We start from the raw sequence: 15,424 nt of genomic DNA, 5'->3' as shown, positions 1-15,424 counted from the left end.
TTCTTCCTTCAGTCAAAAGCTTTCCTCTAAAATTCCTCTTCCTCTTAAATACGTTCTGAACGTTGTTTCCCTTCCTCCTTTTTTTAAAGTACAAAATATTATTATTTTATAATAATAAAATTTATTTATATATATTTTTTTAGGATGTTACATGTTACATGACTAAGTGGTTTGATTGATTTGGTGATCACATTATTTTTTATGTGCTAAGAAATCATGGGTTTAAACCTCCAGTCGTTAGAGCTCTAACCTCTGACATCAGCCATGTGGAATTTCAGCGATAATTAATATTTATGTTTTAAAAAAATAAAAAAGAGGGGTATTATTGTATTTTTACGCTTCAATTTTAATTGCATTTTGGTCCAATCGGGTTGATGGAAATTTTAAAATATTTTGAGAATTGAATGATATCAATTAGTTATAGTAATCCTAAAATAAAATTTTTCCTAAAAATAAAATTATAGGTTAAACAAAAAATTAACACGAAATCTGTGGCCACAAAAGGCATGCGGCGGAAGAATATCAGGGTCGTATTGTAATATTTCAAAGTTCTGGGACATTTCTTTAATTTCACAATTGTTGAACACGTCCTCTCCACGTGTACCATTCTGAGGAAGACAGGGCACAGGCGAAGTCTGTGTACGGGAGTACAGAAAAAGTCACCTTCGATGTCATCTATTCGCCGCATATGTTAGACTCGACAAATCTCGCTCGTACACTTGTCTTTTTATTATTGGTTTCTTTGATTGCTATTCCACGTGTCATTTTCTTGGCCTCTTACTTAATGTTTTAGTTTTTATCGGGGGTGGGGAAAAAACAAAAGAGACCGATGCTTCTGGAATCCTTTTTTAATTTTTATTAATAAAAAAAAATTCCCGATTAAACGCTTCTCGAATCTTTACGTCCTATCCTAAGTTGTTTGCTTGTTTCTTTTCGCAGACATATCATCATCAAATTTGAGAAGAAGTCTTTTTCCCGATAGCCCCACCAACAGAATTGGACTGAGAAAAAGGGAATTGTGATCCTGTTGAATGTAACCGCAGTTTCTGGATGTTCAAAGAGTAAACAAGCTGTCCAAATCACAGTATCTCTTTTGAAGCTACGATTCCGTTTTCATCTTTGCTTTGTATAAATCCAGCCCACCCGAAAGCGTCATTAATTTGGTGTCGAATCCAATTCTACATAAGAAGGAATCATTCAGTTTTAGGTTCTTCTATATTTGGCAGGAGGCTCTCCAAACTATATTTGGGTTTGAATTTTTGGAGGCATATAGATAGAGACATTTAATACAGAGACCCACGACGGTTTTTATCTGTACTAGAAACGGACCTTTGTTAAATTCTCAGATTGAAACTCATCGACGTAGCAGAAGCAGGAGCAGGAGCATATAAGCAGGGAGGAGGAAGAAGAAGAAGCAGCTCTTGTTCGTTGAAAAAGGAAACAAGGGTTCGAAGCGATGGCGACGGAGACTTTGGTTTTGAGGGGACAAGACGGATCGTCGTCGCTTTTTTTAACGTCCGGGGCAACTGGGCGTATAAACGCCTTGTTTTCTATGCGATTACTGAAGAGCCTGCTAATGCTGATAAACTCCGTCGTTTTGCTGCTGCTTTTACCTTTCCGTGGACCGAGGCGGGCCTCGCCAGTTGATAAACCGGGCAAGGACGAGAAACAAACCGATTATAACCGGAAGGGGGTGGTGGTGCGAGTTCCGACTCCTTTCGTGCCGTGGAAGAGTTGTTTAAGCGTTGGCTGTAGCAGTAGTAGCGCGGCGGCGACGGTGAAGGCGGTGGATGAGGCTGTGGAGGCAAGGAGAGCGCTGGCTATACGGAGGGTTGTTGAGGATAGGGACCCGAATACGGTGAGAGAGTACTCCCTAATCGGTACGAAAAGGGGTGCTACCATTTTCACGCAATCTTGGACGCCAGTTTCGGTTAAAATCAGGTAGGCAATAGCTTGCATTCTCCAATATACCGAAAATTTACTTGCCGTGCTGGTTTCTGGAACGCATTTGGCAACATTGAGCTTAGTGGTCATGTGTTGAGTTTGATTCTTGCTGTTAATCCTTATTAATAATAACATCAGTATCTGCTGTTGCTGTGGTAATTCTCGCTTAGTTAAATCTCGAGTAGAAATTAAAACCTACCTGTTTTATGCACGCTACTGAGAGAATTGGGCGTGGTTCGTTGCATCTGGATTATGTTTGGTTCATAGAGAGAATATAGTTTGTCATCAAATGTCACCGCCTAATGTGAATAGCTGGTCATGATTGATGTCTTCGAAGGAATAATCCAGTCTGCATTAATTGCTACGGCTAGGATTTCTGGATTAGAAAGTCATGCACCGCAAAATTTAAATTCCCCAATTAGGGGGTGGCATCTTATCTTCATGTCCTTTTCTGAAGCCATTTTTATTACTCGTGGCCCCCGCCTTTCCCTGTCGCACTTAGTACTATTTTAGGGGTTTGAATTATGTGGACATAATTAATGTTTCAGAGTGTCTACTGTTTAATTTTGTGAAGTTGGCTTATTATTATTATTCAAAAAAGGACTTTGAATCATGTGATATCCTGTTGGCCAAAAGCAAAATTTATGTATCATCCTACGGGGGAGAAAAAATTCAGATCAAACTATTCAAATTTTTGTCATGTCATAATATTATAGGTGTCTTAATTTTCTCTATCATTATGCTGTGCGTTTTAGCTCTTACGCAAAGAATATGTGAGTGGTAAAACTGATTGTTCTTATTCCTTGCCCCTATAAGATTTGATTCCTAAAGTTGATCTCTTGATAACCACTTGAATGGTTACTAATTCACTGCGTTCTGGAGACACTTGATGCTTTTTAAAGATATTATGGTTGTGATCAATGGTATGCAAGATGTTTCATTTTGATTTTTCGTCTTGCTTTTTTATATTTGTATTTCCCTTTTCTGGAACAAATAACATAATCTTAGTGTCTGCTGTGTGTGTTTATCCTTTTTTTATTGATACTTTCTTCAGGACTTTTGAATTTTATCATTCCAATTACGCTGCGCGGTGTTCACCCTTATTTTCTTTTCTTTGTGTAAATGCAGCTTCATATTCTTTTTAATAGAATTCAGACTGATAATTTGTTGCGTCCTTTGTACAGGGGACTTATTTTTATTATGCATGGTCTTAATGAACACAGGTTTGCAGTTTATGCTTAATTCAAGTTGGCTACCCTTTCAATTCTTATATAATCCTTTATGCAATTCCGATTTCTGAAGCCAGTCCCATTCTCCTATAATAGTGGCAGGTACAATGACTTTGCAAAAAAGCTGAATGCTAATGGCTTCAAGGTTTATGGGATGGATTGGGTTGGTAAGTCAGAATAAATCGCTCCATCATAGTTTTCTTTCTCAGTATATTTGGAGTTATGCTTTACTAAATATTTTTAAAATTTGGCTTTTGGTAAAGAGATTTGACAGAAAGGTGGGCAGTCATGTCATGTTCCTCATATTTTCAAGCACTCCTCTTAGATTAAGATTTGATATTTAGTTAATAAATAGTACTTCATCAACTATTTATTTATGTAATTCTTTAACCTTTCTTGGTTAAATGGAGTAATGAATAATGAACTGTTCACCTATTCTTCCATTATCACTCCGAGCAAGAATTTAGACTGTATGGTGACCTAAAATAGGAACGTTACTGTGATGAGGCTTCAAGCGTAGGGTCTATGGAGGCAAAGCATGTGTAGATTTTAGAAATATCTTTAAGAGGCGATATGATTCCTTCAAATCTGTGCAGCATATTTTTAATGCTGTATGTTCACTCTTGCAGAATATGTTTATTCTTTTTTCCTCCTTTTCTCTTGTCAGTACTCCAACTAATACTATTCTCTTCACTGCAGGCCATGGTGGAAGTGATGGGCTGCATGCATATGTGCATTCTCTTGACGATGCTGTTTCTGACATGGTATGTGCTCCAATCTACAAGGATTTTGTAGAACCTTATTTAATTAGATGGTGCTTCTTTCGTTGTCATAAGCGGGTGGGAAGAACCGCAGAATTTTAAACATTATTTCTGTCCCCTTACAGCTAGTTGTTGTTCTAACTAAGACTTGTTTGTGTCTGACGTTACACAGAAAGTTTTTCTTGAGAAGATTCTTATTGAAAATCCTGGGCTTCCTTGTTTTTGCTTTGGACACTCAACAGGTGCAGCCATTGTTCTTAAGGTATAGCTAGTACTACTATAAATTAAATTTCTTGCAATTATCAAGCTATTGAAGAAAAAGTTAAAAGAGTTTTTATGCTATCTGTACTGTAGGCATTGCTGGATCCTAAGGTCGAGGCATGTGTATCTGGTGCAGTAGTGACATCACCTGCAGTTGGAGTCCAGGCTTCTCATCCAATAGTCTTGGTGAGCAATGCATATTCCTTTGTCTGCTTCCAGTTTATCTGACCACAATTGCCAGCATCTCATTTCACATTGCAGTATATACAACATGGTATACTGGCATATGCATGCACTAATGAGAAAAATCAGGAACTCGTCTAATCTCTATATCTTTTTGTTGCAGCTTCTTGCCCCTGTAGTTTCATTGTTGCTGCCTAAATATCAATTTAATTCTGCCTATAAAAAGGGTTCAACTGTTTGTCGAGATCCAGATGCACTAGTATCTAAATATTCTGACCCACTAGTATGTACTGGATCCATTAGAGTCCGAACAGGCCACGAGATTATAAGAATCACGTCCTACTTGCAGCAAAATTTGAGAAATATCAAAGTTCCGTTCCTGGTTCTCCATGGCACTGCAGATACGGTCACTGATCCTGTTGCTTCTCAGAAGTTTTATGAAGAGGCTTCTTCATCTGACAAAACCATTCATTTATATGAAGGGTTGTTGCATGACCTCCTTTTTGAACCTGAACGTCATGCAGTCACACAGGAAATAATTCAGTGGCTGAATAATAGAGTTTGAAGTTAGGTGGTGTCTTCATGGAATTATTCACAGAGAGAACGTGTCTGGTTTTCCTTTCCATAGATTGCTGCAACTTGATTCCACTTGAAAGAGGGAAAAGAAAATTGCAGCCAAGTGATGCTGAGGCATTTTTTTCCTGTGTGTAACTAGTGACAACCTTGTATAACTCCATATTTACTCCAGAAGTAGACAGGAAAATGTTGAGTATTATTCTCAATGTCACCGTCCTGTTTTTATGTGAAGGTGATTAATGGGATGGACTATAAGGAGAATCAGTTGTTTAATTTTGCAAGTTCATTTTCTTAATTGTTATCTAGCAAGCTAACATGTGCTTTTCTAGCCTATCCCATGTGGAGGTACGCTGGAGAATCATAATCTAAAATTGTAATCGTAAATGTTGCGTGAAGGATGGTGAGCAGATACAGCCTGCAGTTCTTGCCTATAAGATTGCTTGTGCTATACGCTAATAGGCAAGTTGAACGTTCAAGAAGAAACTCAATCCGAAAGTGGTTATAAGATGAAATTTGACAAATGAAGCACGTGAATTGTAATGAATTAGAGTTTGATTTTGTGAAGTTATGTCTACGTGATGTAGTTGTTTATTCAAATGATATTATTATATTTGTAATTTAGATTAGCCCCACTCCTTGGCTGCATTCAACTAAAACTCTCACAGTAGAAAGCTCACTTTTAATCCATGGTGAGTAATAGACCACGTAAGATTGTCGAGTTTTGTAATCATTTTGACACGAGAATTAAGGATGGTTAGGAAAGATACCTGGCTTGTATTTTGGTTTCTGATTTTGTATATACGGTCCTGTGCAACTATTATTCAAACAGGTGTTTGGAAATAAGAAATGAAAATTTGTTTAGTTAATTTATTTCAAAATTTCAACGGTGACGGGCAGCAGTAGTTGATGGCTAAATGAGAACAGAAACAGAAAACCCTACAAAGGATTCTCATCTTTTTATTCTTTAGAAAAAGATAAACATATTCTAAGAACAAGTAAATAGAAAATACTTATCCAGACGAGTTTGCCCCTTAAAAACTGTTTTAAAAACAGGAATTAGAATAGGACAACGATTTCTGACATTATTTTCTAGGGTCAAACGAATTTTTATGTTTAGTGCTCATCATGTCCTTATTTTAACAAGTTATTTTCAACCTATTTTATCTTATGTGTCATATCTCCAATTATCTTACCCCACCCACATATAATTACATTTGATCAAACATGAGATAGACGTGTTGAATTGGGAAGTTTTATTAAATAAGAGGGTAATGAGATATGTACGTGTGAGGCTCGCTTGTTAGGTGGATAAACTCACCCTTTTGCCACTTTCTTCATCTAACCCCTCCGGTTATTAATATCATACCTCATTTGATTTTTATTTTAGTTCTAAATATAAGACCTCAATCCACTTTATCTCTCGTATTTATATATTTTTTCCAAGATAGTCTTTTAATAATGATAGTTTTAACCAATATACTTGATTAGCAAGGATATTTTAGGAAAAACAATACCTATTTATCACAATAACTAACTTATTTTATTTTCTTAATATCTTTAAATTAGTCAACTAGCTCTTATAATTACGACCGGAGGTAGTGTTAATATGCATGACAAAGAAGTAGGACATCTCTCAATTTAGGTCTCACATATTTGATTTCTTAGCTGCTTACTAGTTTTGAGTCAGAGGAGAATCACCACAGATACATACCGTAATTTGAAGTGCTCCTTCCGTTATAATGTCACCTGGTAGTACATTGGGAACAATAAATAAATAAATAGAAGTATGGCAACAAGCCCTTAGCATATAAACCGGCACTAGGGGTCAGGTTCCTCTCTGTCAAGTTCAGAACTAGTCCCACATGGGAAAAAGAAGCTGTGAGCAAAGGAATGAGATGGTATAAAAGCCAAGCAAACGCACAAAGCAAGGCATACCTTTCTCGGCCTTTTGGCTAAGATCAAGTGTAGTATCTGTTCTTATCAGTTTAATATCTGATACGTGAGCCATTGGCTCACATGATATTAAATTAATTTTTTTAGGGGAAGGGCTCACCACGGTAGCTTGCTACTGGGGTCCTTGAGCGTCGCCCATGTGTTGCACTGCTGCACGGGCCTGGCGCACCCCAACAAATCGAGTACTAAATTTGTGGACCGAATTTATTTAACCCCAACGTTTGGGTCTGTTGGCCCGCTTCAAAAACCGGCAACGGGGGGCATCTATTAGATAGCCCAAAAGTTAAGCTAATTTTTTTGTTGTATTTAAGACTGGCGAAGAAAATTTTGTATTTCGGACTGATGTGGAAGGTATTTAGTATTTACTGCGATATTGTACTTGCGAGAATAATTATTATTCCAGTCCTTTTCAGCTCTCATGTTTCTTCCGCATTCTTCTATCATTCTGAAATATTGTTTCTAATGTCTTTCGCAAAAATAAGAATATATATTATTATCTATGAAATTGTGGGGATGCTTTTTTAAAATTTTTAATTTAATACAATAAACTGTTTCCTTTGCACGGAAGATTTTACAGTATATAGTAACTGTCTTTGTATTCAAATATTCAAATATTATTAGATGATACATACCAAATAGGGAGAACCTCGTCTAGAGAACCTCGTCTAAAGCCCCCCAAAAGCAACATGATGGCGTGTAAGGCCCAAAGTGAAAATATAGCTCAAGACGGAGCTCGCGGAACATGGAACTTCCAAACACTTAAAAAAAATACAGATATATTGGGTGTGAGCAAACTCATACCAGTATATTAAAAAAAAAAAAAAAAGAGGCGTGACCCTGCCCCCAGCATGGTTAGCAATAAAATCCATCAAGCGATTTCCTATGAATGAGATGTTAGAGCAAACAGGTGGTAGGCTAACTACGAAGAGGGTAATGCAGGTGGTGATTGAATTTCATGGCTTGGAAAGGGAATGAATCGAACCAAATATGAAAAAGTAAAGGTAGAATAAGTGGCTACACTTAAACTGTCTGTGTGCGTGTGTGTTTGTTTTTTTTGGTTTTCTAAAGGGTAAATATGTAATTTTACGAATGTACTCCTCCTTTGCCTTCCCACCAAACAACCCATGGAATGAGAAGATGTCATCATTTCCACAATCTTCCTCTCCCTTTTCCATCCACAAATGGTCTACCAATCATGACCTTATCCATAAATGAAGCCTCCGGAAGAACAAAGCATTGGCCATTTCCATTGCATAAAAGATTTTCTGAGGGGATGCTCCTGAGTGTTGTATGTCCTTATTCATTCCAGATATCATTATAGCTCAGCAGGTTAACATCTCACTAAGACTTTACCAACGGTCCTTGCAAGAGCAGCTTCCACCAATGAAATGATGAAACCTATTCGAATCTCTAAGTATGATTGCCCGTTCAATCATCAAGGATGCAGATTTCATGAAAGTATGGCAGTCATCACAGACACGTATGTTCTTTATGATCCTAATGGGAGCAACACCATGGGGCTTCCTCATTAATGCAAATGCAAGAGCTATTTTCTCACTATGGTAGGAGATGGATCTGACCTTCTCTTCCTCCCCTACATCATGCAGAACAATCTTTGTATCTGGATTATACCCAAATTCCTGCAATTTTGTGATCAAGCGGGTCAGTTCACAATAGATTTTTTCGACTTCCGGGTGAGCACAGTCTTCAGAAACAAATCTGTGAACTTCATTTTCAATCTCAATCCAACTGTAAGCCGCAAACTTCTTTGCATTATTTCTCTTCATTAAAGATCTTATGGCAGCTACGTCATTCCATCTCCCACAAGCAGCATACATGTTGGAGATCAAGATATAAGGTGCCGCATTAAGTGGATCCAATTCAAGGAGATTCCTAGCAGCCAACTCTGCATGTTTTATGTCACGCTTCGCAGTACAAAGTGATAGCAAAGTGGACCAAATTAAGTAATCTGGTTTATGAGGCATAGTTTTTATCAAATCCACTGCTTTACTGATATAACCTGACCGACCAAGGAGAGTAATCATACATGCATAGTGATCCAAAGTGGGTGTCATGCCATGTGCGATAATAGAATCAAAATACCTCTGCCCTTGTTCTACCATATCTGCATTGATACAAGCAGATAAGACACCCACAAAAGTAATATTATCAGGTTTTAACTTCTCCTCCAACATCCTTTCATACAGGGCTACAGCCTCTAAGCCCTGTCCATTTCGTGCATAACCCCTAATCATAGCATTCCAAGTAACAACACTCCGACTAGGCATAGCTTCAAAAATGACCCAAGCATCAGAAGTTACTCCACATTTGCAGTACATATCTACTAGAGCACTTGACACAAGCATGTTATCATCAACACCCATAAGAATGGCTTTTCCGTGAACAACCTGACCATGGTACAATGAAGCTAGTTTCGCACAAGAGCTTACCACACTTGAGATGGTGAAACTGTCAGGTCGAACATTTTCATGTAGCATATGACAGAATAACATCAAAGCATCCTCTTCTCTCCCATTTTGTGCATAACCAACTATCATTGTGGTCCAACAAATCTCATCCCTTTTTGTTATTTTGCCAAATATTTTCTTTGCATCATCTACACATCCGCACTGAAAGTAAGCATTGAGGACATTTGAAACTGTAACTTGATCGGGTTTAAAGCCTGATAACTGCATCTTACCAAACAAATGAATGCACTCATCAGGATTCCCTTTTTTCACATATACAGAGATCATCAGATTCCATGAAACAACATTTTTATCAACCATTTTATCAAATAACCACCTTGCCCTACCTACGTCTCCACAATTGGCATACATATCAATCATAGAATTGCATACATAAGCATTTTGCATCGAATTACCAACAATAGCTCTCCCATGAATCTGTCTCCCATGCCTGAAATCCAATAAATGAGAACATGCCTGCAATGCACTGACATAGGTGTGCTCTGTGGGTTCTATCCTTTCTTCCTTCATCTGTGCCAGAGCCCTCAAAGCTTTTTCTGAAAGCCCATTGTTCGTAAGACTTGCTATTATGGTGTTATATGAAACAGAATCACGATAAGGCATTCGATCAAAAAGTGCACACAAATCCTCTGCCAACCCCAACTTTGCATAGGCTGAAAGCATTGCATTCCAAGAATAAATATCTTTCTTGACCATTTTATCAAACAGGTTTTGAGCATCTGAAAGCTTTCCAAATTTCGCATATAGATGGAGGAGTTGATTATGGACAAAGGCATCTATGGGTTGAAAAAGGTAACGCTCCATGTGAGCTTGTAATCTCTTGGCTTGATTGATGTCATTCGATCGAACACAATCAATCACAATTCGTGTATATGCCTCAGAAGTGGCACAGCCACAGGAGTACAAAAAATCTACAGCTTGGCGAAGCTTTTGCTTGACCATCATATCTGGTTTCCGGTCAGCTAACCTTCAAACCGCAGACAGCTTGGATCAAAATAGACTTTGATGTTGCCTTCAACACAAGCATCTGCTCTAAAAAAAAGTTTCTCATTCAGCTCTCGGTCTGAAAATGGTCATGTATTTAGCCAAACAACATAAATGGTCGGAGGTGAACATGAAGTTGAAGGCTCTTCGTTTTCGTTGAGCATCGCATCAGCATGTTGTTCTGTCTGAAATTCCGACTTTAACCACTCAAGCATGATTTCTGGAAGTTATGTTTCGCAACAAAGTAACAGGGATACGAAAAAATTGTGGTAATAAATGCAGATAAGTAATCGAGTCTTCAGAATAGAATCCCTGAACTAGAGGTAATAAATGCAGATAAGTAAAGAGAGATAGGATAAGGGAACATCGAAGGGGGAAAACAATTGCAGAAAAATGTGGGGAAATTGAAAAATTGAATAAGAAGAAAGAAAATAAAATAAAAATTACATAGATAGATGTAAGCAAGTCCAAAAATGCGAGTGAAGGTACGCGAAACCAGAGACCGGCCGCCGGTCACCTTGAGAGAAGGAGAGGGAGACGATGACGGCGCGAAGGAACGGAGTGTGGGCTGAGGCGGCGTCATTTCGAAAACAGGCCTGATCATTCTTTAGATTGGGCCTTCTATTTTTTCTCTCTTCTCATTAACATGGATCTGCCCATCAGAATGCGGGCTAAACTTGGTGAATAATGGATCTATTGGGCTACTTTTCATGGGTCATATGCCCTAAGTTGTTGCAATTTCAAAATCAAGACCATGCTTGGAAAATACACAAAAAAATTATCGAAACCACCGCCTTTTTTTTTTCAAAAAGAATTTTAAGACAGAAGTAACATTGATGAGTTCAGATTGTTTTTATGAATTACTTCACCCCGTGTCATAGCCAACCCTCCAGGAAATTACAAATCAGACTAATCCCGATCAGTAATTTGAGGACCTATATGAGCAGCTACCCTACCACCTACGCTACTGTGTGCCCAAAGGATCGAACGTGTGATTTTTGGTTCAGCTAGAACAACTCCTCACTAGTTGATCCCAGTGCTCAGTGGTTAAAATATATAGTTGATCCTTTTAATTTTATACAAAGTTTTAATTTGGCATATTAACTTTAAACAATCTGTTTTAGTCATTGAACCATAAAGTCACTAGTTTTAAGTATCATGATTGTTTTGAAAACTAAACTTAATATGTTAATAATATTTTATCAATATTTAATATCTCAATATCATTTTTTTTTGTTAACAATTTTAGAACTAAATGATTAGAAATATACATTTTTAAAGTTAATAGACTAAATTAAAATTTTGTATAAAATTAAAAGACTAAAATTATGCTTTAGCTTTTTATTTTTAAGTTGTGAATAATAGATCTCCTAAACCCCGCAGTGAAATGCATTTCTAAAACTTCATTTGGGCCTCGCCTAGTGCTTTTATTTCGCCATAAAAGCAATCATGTCTAAACAAATGCAAAAATCTAAAACTTGAAGCTACTCATTCTTTTTTGGGAGAATTACAGTGAGGTCCCTACCAAAGAAAATATTTATCAAAAAGTTCGAATGACAAGTTACTCATCTGATCCTATTTATAAGGCATTTCCAGCATGCTTCACACAAGTCAAGAAAAATCTTAAACTTTATTAACTCTCATTTAAAATTTAATGACTTTCCAACTTTATCCCTATTTAATATACATTATATCTTGTATAAACAAAATTAACACAATAATAAAATGGAGGTAAAATTATACATCCATACAAAAAATTTCTCTTGGTACCCTATAAATAAAACAAAAAAATGTCTTCTCTCTCTACCCTATAGATAGGACCAGAGGAGTAAAAGTTATCATTTCCCATTCTATAACTTGCATTATCATTACAAGCTGCTCAATTATCATTGAGACTTTTTAGTTATTAGGTTTTTTCTTTTGGACTTTATTTTAATTCTCCCTTCTTCTTTTTTCAGCATCATAGTCATCAAGGAACTCATAAGTTGGCTAATTTTTATTAGTTCCTTAAACTCAACTTATCTAGTTAAAAATTGATAGGAAGTCAGCTAACAACAAGCCATTATCAGAATTATTATACCAAACATGCTTTTTCACACTGTGCTTAGATCATTTACAAACACTTTCCTAAAGTCCCAATCACAATAGCACCAACATATATCGCAAAACAGTAATATATATTGCCCTTTTGCTTATGTGACTAATCCTTCACATATACAAGTCTATAAAGCTAGCACTATATTCCAATTCTTATTCCTAACTAAAAAGCCAATCAACCTTCTAGTCTATATAGAACACTGCGTCGATCTTGTCTTTTCCGAAAGACATGCCTTAAAATATATGTAATATTTCAACTTTCCTGATGCGAAATGGCATTGCACATGATGCAACAAAAGGCACCAATAATAGTTTGCTCCGAACCTAGCTAGCTTTGCCTATGGTGTTTTCCATGTATCATCGGGTGTCTTTTAGTGTGTTCCTTCTCTTCCCAATGGCCAAAATTCCTTCCCTTCCCACTGTGCGATGTGTTTCTGCAGATTTTTAGGCTCATCATCACTTTATTCAATGAGAATGCATGGAATGAATGGTTGATTAAGCACCTCTTTCTTCTTATTTTTCTTGCTTCTTTAGCCAGTAAGAAATAGCTGTCTTTAAAAAATTGAATCTGTTTTGGCATTACTGATGTCATTTTAGCAAGTTTTAGAGCTGATATGGAGCAGTTGATTAAACAACTCCGCAGAACACGACAAATGAGACTCGTGTGGGTGGGAGAAAACTGAGAAAGTGACTGCTTTATCGGCAGACACTTGTCTTCATATTTCTTCATCTTTTCCCTTCTTGTTTTAGTATATAATTTCTTTATTTCTGCCCTCTGAGGCAACAATTAAAGATTGCGAAATAAATTTCTATTGTTCATTTAGATTTAGAGCATGTTGGAAACTCCTTTTCATGCTCATATTTTTAGTCATTTCAAAGTATATGCCAATGGTATAGAAGTGGGTTTGTTAGAATAATCAGTTCCATGCTATATTGCTTGTGGTCCTAATTAACTAATTTACCTTAAATAACGAAAAAGACAATACCCACTACTCAGATATAAAGCATAAATGCTTGTGGTCCTTTTTTCAGGATGTCGAAATTGGAAAGGAGACCCACTTTTTAATTCAGATCATGTTACGTTCTTCTAAAAACTACACTTGATGAAGCTGTCACCTAAATTCTTTGGTCCTTCATTTATTGTACCAATGAAATGAAACCTACTTCCTCTCAATATTGAAAGTTAAAACTATGCAGAAGATGGAGAAAATTTTTCCACTGAACTTGGAAGTTCAAACTCCTTAATTATATCCCCGTGCATGCAGTTATTAATGACAGTAATTGTGACTTTGACTTGTTTATAAGGTACTAATTCTCTCTAAATTGTAGACTTGTAGTTTTGGGGATGATCTAACTTGTACATAGAGCTCCAGGACTTGTTCTCGTGGTGAACAAAGTTAAATTATCTTGATCTGCTACACTTCACCATAAGGTTGCCTTTGCATATCAGTTTGAGCTTTAACAATGAAGCTTGTATATCAAACAAAAACACGTACACTTGCAAATACATACACATACATACATACATACATACGGGTTGGCTTCACTGTTTTGGTGAAGCATATAGAGTTCTACAAACGTTTCGAGTTAGAGAGGTAAGCAACTCAGCTTTCCCAAATTAAAGGGTAGGTCTGCCTCTTGTATTTTTGGGGAAGTTGTTTATGTTTTTGGGAAAGTTGTTGAGCTTTATTAGGTAATGATTAGTTTAGCATGCTAACCTTTAGGCCGGTTGCTACTCTAACATTATTAGGTAAATCTAAGATATTAAAAAAAAAGTATATAAACCAAGCTAAGCTAGTGATAAATAAAATGTTACAGCAGAACATTTTGACATGCTTGTGCGTATTTACTTGATGAACTTGAATTGTTTTTATCTTTTACAAATTTTCAGCATATTTGTAAGAGGAAGCAACATATTGCAGAGAAGTACAGTTGCAGCAACTAACACGAGATTATGGAGAAAGGAAATGCATGGCTATGACATTTAAAATTTATATGTAGCCACTCTTCTATCTCTCTCTCTTTAAGTTTGGAAAAAAACAGGATGAACTAGGCTGCATTCGGGGGCATGAGAATATACTCTCTAATCTCATCCCATAACAAGATTCAAGGAGGAGTGAACGAGAAATAGAACTGGAGTGGGACCTGAGTGAATAATTTTTTGCAATTATAGTACATGATAATATATAAATTTACTGTATCTGGAATTCCGAACTACTCCAGTTCAATCGAAGGATTTATATATCGAAACCAGACTAATTCAAATCACATCAAGTAGGATCCTTTTAAGGGGCAACCTTTACCACCGAATATTTAATGCAAATGCATGCTAAAGTTCAAACTCAAAGCATCTACTATTCTGTCCTTTATTATAAGATTCTTTTAACTAAATTACTTACACGATTTAAAAAAATAGTTAAAATTAGTTAAAAGTAATTAATATGTAGCAAATACAATTTTTTTTCAAATATACCCATATATATAAATGGATAGGTATAAGAGAGTAATAGTAAGATAAATAAAAAAAGAGAATGTATTAAATATATTAAACTAAAAGTAAAATAGGTAACAATGCATTAAATGTTCAGACAAATTTAAAAAGGATCTTATAAAAAGGGACAAACCTATTCAAAAAATTGGATCTCATAATAAAGGACAGAGGGAGTAACTAATAATTAAAGCTGATACAAACTCTTTTACTAGTTGAATCAAGTGCTCACCGGTAAAAAAAAAAAACTTACTTCATGAAGACGAGGGAGAAACAGGAGAGAATTGACTAGAGGAAAAAACCTGGGTCCTATGCGTATACTTTTCTTAATTCAGTAACAATGTTCAATATAAGCCAATGGTGAGAAGTTGAGGATACGCTGTTGTGTAAATGCTATAATCTCAAAAGGGGCCTTACCTAGTGGCATGTTGCATGGTTTGGTGCGGTAATATGGTTGGA

The 15,424-nt window shown here is 36.4% G+C and overlaps 2 protein-coding genes and 1 non-coding gene across 3 annotated transcripts; 2 read left to right on the top strand and 1 right to left on the bottom strand.

Annotated features, from left to right (window-relative positions):
* Positions 1 to 1,058: 1,058 nt before the first annotated feature.
* On the top strand, positions 1,059 to 5,249 carry LOC114740966 (monoacylglycerol lipase-like). Its single transcript, XM_028929223.1, has 7 exons — positions 1,059 to 1,941; positions 3,129 to 3,167; positions 3,270 to 3,340; positions 3,873 to 3,937; positions 4,107 to 4,196; positions 4,289 to 4,381; positions 4,542 to 5,249. The coding sequence occupies exons 1-7, from the start codon at positions 1,457 to 1,459 to the stop codon at positions 4,941 to 4,943; spliced, it is 1,245 nt and encodes a 414-aa protein (XP_028785056.1). The 5' UTR covers positions 1,059 to 1,456; the 3' UTR covers positions 4,944 to 5,249.
* A 1,636-nt stretch (positions 5,250 to 6,885) lies between these two features.
* On the top strand, positions 6,886 to 7,081 carry LOC114740972 (U2 spliceosomal RNA). The gene has a single exon (XR_003739733.1). It is a non-coding gene; the product is annotated as a U2 spliceosomal RNA (small nuclear RNA).
* A 1,085-nt stretch (positions 7,082 to 8,166) lies between these two features.
* LOC114740964 (pentatricopeptide repeat-containing protein At3g62890-like) lies at positions 8,167 to 10,791 on the bottom strand. Its single transcript, XM_028929221.1, has one exon. It carries the CDS (start codon positions 10,339 to 10,341, stop codon positions 8,257 to 8,259), a length of 2,085 nt encoding a protein of 694 aa, XP_028785054.1. The 5' UTR covers positions 10,342 to 10,791; the 3' UTR covers positions 8,167 to 8,256.
* Positions 10,792 to 15,424: the final 4,633 nt, after the last annotated feature.

This window comes from Neltuma alba, unplaced genomic scaffold (genome assembly GCF_004799145.2).
Source record: "Neltuma alba isolate B1F8T4 unplaced genomic scaffold, ASM479914v2 tig00003215_pilon, whole genome shotgun sequence".
NCBI lineage: Eukaryota > Viridiplantae > Streptophyta > Magnoliopsida > Fabales > Fabaceae > Neltuma > Neltuma alba.
The sequence above is the reverse complement of the archived record's forward strand: the minus strand, read 5'-3'. Positions and strand labels throughout refer to the sequence as shown.

Coding starts and splice junctions, on each gene's coding strand:
- LOC114740966 (XM_028929223.1), top strand. CDS start 1,457: ATGGCGACGGAGACTTTGGTTTTGAGGGGACAAGACGGATCGTCGTCG. Junction 3,168..3,269: donor CATGGTCTTAATGAACACAG/GTTTGCAGTTTA, acceptor CTCCTATAATAG/TGGCAGGTACAATGACTTTG. Junction 4,382..4,541: donor CTTCTCATCCAATAGTCTTG/GTGAGCAATGCA, acceptor TTTTTGTTGCAG/CTTCTTGCCCCTGTAGTTTC.
- LOC114740964 (XM_028929221.1), bottom strand. CDS start 10,341: ATGATGGTCAAGCAAAAGCTTCGCCAAGCTGTAGATTTTTTGTACTCC.